This window comes from Mandrillus leucophaeus, unplaced genomic scaffold (genome assembly GCF_000951045.1).
Source record: "Mandrillus leucophaeus isolate KB7577 unplaced genomic scaffold, Mleu.le_1.0 Scaffold861, whole genome shotgun sequence".
Classification (NCBI taxonomy): Eukaryota; Metazoa; Chordata; class Mammalia; order Primates; family Cercopithecidae; genus Mandrillus; species Mandrillus leucophaeus.
This window is the reverse complement of record NW_012109375.1, coordinates 154,983-161,827: the sequence shown is the minus strand read 5'-3', so window position 1 is coordinate 161,827 and position 6,845 is coordinate 154,983. Positions and strand designations below refer to the sequence as shown.

Sequence of the window (6,845 nt, the reverse complement as noted above, 5' to 3'; positions counted from 1 at the left end):
CTGCAGTCTTATGTTTTAATTTTTAAGTCAAATTTTGCATTTGTAATCTGCATTATAAAATTTTTAAAAATTACTTACCAGTGAATTCAACTTAGAATTTTTCCCCCACAATTTCAAGACAAACTGATACTCCACGGCAAGATGAGCCAGGCCAATCCTGTAGCTCTGGGTCCCCCTTGGTACTGGGAACCCCAGGGCTGTAACTCTAGTTGGTAAATGTGGAATTTTGGTATCACAAAAAATATCATCTTGTGTCAAAATGCATCATACAGACAATATCTACAAAGGCTGCTCGGGAAGGGCCAAAATGTTTGGAAAGACTACATGGAGCCAGATGTAAAAAGCATGATTCAAACTGGTGCCAAACATCTAAGCCAGCTAAGCTGTAGGACACACTTTTTGCTTTATTTACAATTTTTTTTTTAATTAGGAAACTGAGACTTAAGAATTTTCTCTGAAATAATAAAAACTGGAAAACAAGTAATTTTAGAAACAAATATATATTTTTTATAGAAACTGTAAGTAAATATTCAGTACTGTCAGAAATATACTATCTTCAACTCTCGGCTTTTATCCAAAAGATACAGAATTATTTTTTGGAAAAGATACAAGATGTACAGACAAATCACATTCATACCTTACAAATGTTAAATAGGGAACAATTTAAATTCATAATGAACAATGAATATTTTCATATTTTCCAGAAGTTTGAAATTTCAAAAGTTAGCAAAATTATTCATTTCCATAATTTTTATGAGTAAAATTAGAAAGAGCTGATCATGTACCTTAATATTGTCACTTTATATATTACTCAAAAGTACAAATAACCCTTAAAGTAGAATCCCAGGCTTATCATATTATAAAAATACTAAGATACTTATCAAACATAACTAATATAAATGAAATTACATTTTAAAAAATGTTTCACAAACACCAGTCCATCTTTCTCTTTGGTTCAGAAAATAAAAGAGGTAGGTTCAAATAAAGAAAATGCCTATTACATCATTAGATTTTCATTAAAATGCTGGCAATTTATAACAGAAATTATTAGAAGTCAAATGAGTTTAAGAACTAAATTAAAAACTGATAATAACTTCAACTAGTAAATATTTTTCTATGTTCCAATCACACAAATAAGAAAAGATAGTTGACTACAAAAATGGTTTTAGTAAAATAAAAAAAAAAATGCTCTCATTATTATAAATTAAGTCTCCTATATCATAACATGTTCCTAAAACTTGGGGCAAGAGAAAATATGAACGCATACGTTTACAAATTGGGCCTTTCATTTAAAAATAGGTATCTAATGTATAAGAGTAATACATACTACTATTAATATGTATCTCTCACCTTTGTGCTACCCAAATTGAGAACAGCAAGTTCAAAGATATTCAACAATGAGGGAGAAATAAGCACGTCATTTGCTCACGATCAACCCACTTCATGCAATTACAAAAGAAATTTCAGGTTACTAAGATCGGTCCCAGGAAGTCTTCCTGACTAAAATGGAATCTGATTCAAAATGTAGGAAACAAAGGACAAAGGAAAACAAAGATGCTCTTCAGAAGCTGATATAAGTCAAAGGATTTCATTTCTTGCTGCTTTTCAAAGCAATGGCAGAATAAACAGAATCTTTCAAATAAGTTGTCTTGTGTTGATAATTTAACAGTAATACACTGAAAATTAGTGTATAACTCCAGGAACCAAATAACGGTACATATAAAATGGAAAAGTGCCCACTGAAATAAATATAATTTCATCACTTCTCTTTAGAAATTCTACCACTGTGTTCACTCCTATTCAGCTGAGAGAAAAATAAGGACATAAACCCTACACTTCTTTGGATGCTTTTGCTCTAAGGTATATTTTTTAAATGTAATGATTTTCTATTAATGGTTCTTCTACAAGGAAATTTAAAGAAATCCATAAAGACATTCAAAATATATAAAACAAGACATTTAAGTATAAAGGAACTGGCATAAACATGAACCACCCGAAATAAAGATTAATGATTTATAACTCTACCACACAAAACAAATTTTGTTCAAACAAGTACATTTTCAGATTTCGGATTCAGGGCAGAGATTTGCAGGATTATTAAGAAAAGACAAAGTAAAATTGTGTAGCCTTTTCAAAACACATTAAAACTATGATTTTTAACATTTCTGTGTACATATAATTGAGCCCAAAAGTTTGAAGTGACCATTGTTGTCGTCTTCCCTTTTGTGAAAAAAATGCAGCTTCTTTTGCCATAGACTTGTTTCAATTCGAGGAGAAAAAGTCACTCCAAGGATTGTTGAAAGTTTCAATTATCATGCTAAAGCAAAAAAATGCAACATCATTTCTGGGTTACTCCTAAAGTTTGCTTCATATTTTCATAAACCACATAACTGATGCCTACAGCAGGGAGCACCTTCATGAAGTTTGGGGTGATGCCTCTGTAAAGTCCTGGTATTCCTTCTTTGGAAATGATTCGTCGAAAGAGGCCAACCATGTTCAGCTGTGGGGAGCCTTCTAACATGGCTAAAAAAAAATAAAAGAAGAGAGTAATTTCATATTCAAGCATGTTTCATTATTATTACAACAAACAATTATGATTCAGAATGATATTCTAGAATACGGTAAAAGGATAACATTTATTCCAAGGAGCCCAAGACAATATCCCTTTTATGATCCTCTTTGTATAGCACCTAACAGTGCGTGTCCTAACTATAAAAATGATGGTGGCCGGGCGCGGTGGCTCAAGCCTGTAATCCCAGCACTTTGGGAGGCCGAGGCGGGCGCATCATGAGGTCAGGAGATCGAGACCATCCTGGCTAACCCGGTGAAACCCCGTCTCTACTAAAAAATACAAAAAACTAGCCGGGCGAGGTGGCGGGCACCTGTAGTCCCAGCTACTCGGGAGGCTGAGGCAGGAGAATGGCGTAAACCCGGGAGGCGGAGCTTGCAGTGAACCGAGATCTGGCCACTGCACTCCAGCCTGGGTGACAGAGCAAGACTCCGTCTAAAAAAAAAAAAAAAATGATGGTAATAATAGTTATTTATTAATTACTATGTCCTAAAGACTGGGTTAATTACCTTCCATACCAATCCTGCAAGATAAATATTATATCAATTTTATAAGTGAGCAAATGGAGGCTTAGAAAGATGGAGAAATTTGTCCTAAAAATCCTAAGTAGAAAATGTTGGGGCTGAGATCCAATGGTCTGACTCCAAAGCTGGTATACTTTCCACCACCCCACACTGCTGCTGTCTCCTTCTTATCAGACAAGCGCAGAAGAGAGAACAGTTAAATCCCAGGATGTAAGGGGAGTATGGAAGAAGCTCTGGGAAGCTTGGGGAAAGCACAAGGACCTGGGCCTTGGAAATGACCTCAACAAGCAACAAGAGAAAGCGAAATCCAGTGTTGCTGGCACAACCAAGACAATGGGAGGACCACCATGTGCTATGGAGATGCAGCTGATTGTCGTATGTGGTTATTACACAGATAGTGAATAAAGTGGAGCCAGATTATTAAAGGCTTTGAAATTCCCACTAAGAACTTTGGAACTGATACCGAAAGGTTGCAAAGATGTCTGAACAGATATAAAATGATCAGACTTTGAGGTCAGAAATGACAATCTATCAGCCACAGACAATCTATCAGCCATATCAGCCATGCAAAGGTCTGGATCGGAGCTGGCAGACAAGAGGGTTGGAATCAGACTGCATGTGTCTGATTTCCAGTCCCACTATTTACCACAGGTATAATCTTGTGGGAGTTACTTAATTTCTCTCTGCCCCAGCTGCTCATCTGAAAAATGGGGATAATAGTAGTATTCCCATCCCCAAGATGGTTATGATGGTGAAATGAGAAAATACATAAGAAACGTGTAGTTCACTACTTTGTGTTTTTCTCTACAGCCATGACTGTCTCTCAGCTCCTCCAATACACCATGTTGGTGCCTGCCTCAGTGTCTTCACACATGCTTTCCCTCAGCTGGAATGTTTTCTGCTCCCACTCCACTGGCCTGTGCCCACTCATCTTTCTAGTCTCAGCTTCACTGACAGCATTCTGCAGCTCCCAAGTTAGGTTATAGCTCCTTGCTCTGTGCTCCCCTAACAAAAGGGGAGTTGGTTTAACCAGGTTGTTTACTTGCTGGATATACGTCTTCTCTACTCTACACTGGTGGGGCCACATCTGACTTGTTGACTGCTCTATCCCAAGCATCTGTCAGTGTCTAGAATAGGACAATGGCTGAGGGAGTATTTGCCAATTAATGACTGACTGCTTGGCTGGGGTTGCTGTGGCTGGCACTTGGAAGGGAGGTTGGGAATGGAGCTGTAGATGCCCCAGGTGTACTACTTAAGAAAACAATGGATAAGACTGACCAGGGAAAACATCAAAGAGAAAAGAAAGGCATTTGAATGCATACTTTAATAGAGTTGGGATAGCAATAAAAGTGAGCAAATGGTAGCAGTTATCAATGGGCTGGCAGAACAACCAGGACGGTACAGTGTAATCAAAGCCAACCATGGAGACAGTGTCACAGTGAGGAGGAATCACAGAGCAAAACTTGTAGGGTCCACACAACACTAAAAACTGATTCCAGCCACCGTTTACCAAGAATTTAACAAACCCAAGATGCTTTATTTATATTGTTGGTAATTCTTACAACACCGTACAATTTTCATTCCCATTAAAAACCCCAAGAAGTCTGAGGCAAGGATATGAACCCAAATCCATCAGATACCAAAGCTTATAATCTTAAAACGTGCATGTAACACAGTCAAAAAAATCTTACTCTGTTTATGCATAAGGCATATGTATGCACACAGTACATATGCAATGCTTCAGTCACAGAAAAATTTCATGACGAGGGAGTATTCAGAAAAAGAATTTCTGAGAAGATTCCTTAAGGAGGCAATAATGAAAAAATGGTTGAGAAATGCCATCTTAAAACTACACTCTGCATCTGAGTAGAACTTGGAGTTCTAAAAGCATATTACCGGTGCAGCACTTTTATCGGTGTGGTTCTGTAATCAAAAATTCACCTTGAGCCTGCATGCGAGTTCTCACCAAAGCCAATGGGTAGCTGGCCAGCTGACCACAGGTGCTGGATAAGGCACCGCATCCCAGCAACACCATGACTCCAGGGTTCACAGAGTCTTTTGCAAAATTATCCAGCCAATAGGACTTCAAGAGCTGCCAGAGAAATAAAGAAGAAAAATAATTAACGAACTCTACAACTTCACTCAATGCAAACATTTTCACAGTTATTCTCGGCCTCATGACAAGCCCCATTTCTGCAGCACGGGGCCACGCATTTGTAGAAGCTGCAGGCACTGTAGGAGGCAGCGGCTCTGTGGAGAGGTGGGAGGCCACTAGGGATGCAGAACACATGAGCTTTGCACTGGTTACTCACATTCTTCTAAACAAACATGAACTGCGTACCAAACGCTGCAGGATCTAAAGAACACCTCTTATGGTGAGTATTAATAAAACAATATAATTCTACTAATTGTATCTCATTTTACACTTTACATATATTTCATTTGGGCCTTACAAAAACTCTGACATAAATCTATTATTCTGATTTTATTCTGATTTATTCTGAAATGAGGAAAATTCATCTCAGTGGAGTTTTTCTTTGTTTGTTTTTTTGAGATGGAGTCTCACTCTTTTCACCCAGGCTGTAGTGCAGTGACCCAATCTCAGCTCACTGCAACCTCTGCCTCCTACGTTCAAGCGATTCTTCTGCCTCAGCCTCCTGAGTAGCTTGGATTACAGGCGTCCACCACCACGCCCAGCTAATTTTTGTACTGTTAGTAGAGACGGGGTTTCACCATGTTGGCCAGGCTGATCTCAAACTCCTGACCTCAGGTGATCCGCCCGCCTTGGCCCCCCAAAGTGTGGAGACTATAGGCATGAGCCACCACACCAGGCCCAGAGTTTTTAAAAAAGGACTCAGAACCAGGCATGCTGATCAAAAGGCCATACTTTATCCCCCATTACTCTAGATCTCTGTATTTCATTAGAAGGCAATAATTAGGAGAAACTGCATAAAATATATATGATAATCAACTTTTTAAACATAAGCTATTTTAAGTATAAAATACATGTTAATTGTTATATAACTAGTTTAATTTTTTTAATTCTGTAAGACTAAAAATTTTAAATCCTACAGGATTAAAAAATTACCTCAATGGATTAAAAAATCCATTGAGTGCATTTCTCAAGCGAAATCTTGCAGGTTAGAAGGAAATGGAATGTTATATTCTATGTTTTGAAACTTAAAAAAACTGCCGAACAAAAATACTGTATGGGCAAAACTGTCCTTCAAAAAAGGAGAAATTAAGACTGTCCCTGACAAACAAAAGCTGACATAGCTTATCACGACTAGACCAGCCCTACAAGAAAGGCTAAAAGGAGAAACAAAAGGATGATAAATAACAACACAAAACCATATGAAAACATGAAACTCTATGGTAAAGGTCAATATTTAGAATATTATAAAATTCTATAGTGTTGTAATGAAGGTATAAAAATAACTTTAAAATCTATTTCAAAAACAAAATTTAAACAGAATTTAAAGAAGAAAAGCAAAAAAAGTAACTATAAATCTATGTTAAGGATATATAATATCAAAAGACATAAAGTTGGTGGGGAGGAGGTGAAAGATGTAAAGAAACAGTTTTCTATACCACTGAAGTTAAGTTGTAAACAGTTTAAAATAAGTTGCTATAACTTTAGTATGTTTTATGTAGTTGCAATGGTAACCACAAAAATAGCATCTATAGAATGCACACAAAGGGAAATGAGAAGGGAATCAAAACATACCACTACAAAAAAAAAAAAAAAAAAA

At 37.0% G+C, this 6,845-nt stretch overlaps 1 protein-coding gene across 2 annotated transcripts in view; it reads right to left on the bottom strand.

The window, feature by feature from the left end:
- Positions 1-386: 386 nt before the first annotated feature.
- SLC25A24 (solute carrier family 25 (mitochondrial carrier; phosphate carrier), member 24) overlaps positions 387-6,845 on the bottom strand; it is a 65,036-nt gene continuing 58,577 nt past the window's right edge. For both annotated transcript variants that reach the window (XM_011968869.1, XM_011968870.1), the window contains exons 9-10: positions 5,035-5,185; positions 387-2,523 (exon numbers count right to left, since the gene is read on the bottom strand). In XM_011968869.1, the coding sequence (XP_011824259.1) occupies positions 2,339-2,523; positions 5,035-5,185 (336 nt within the window). In that variant the 3' untranslated portion in view covers positions 387-2,338. The remainder of the gene's footprint in view (positions 2,524-5,034; positions 5,186-6,845) is intronic.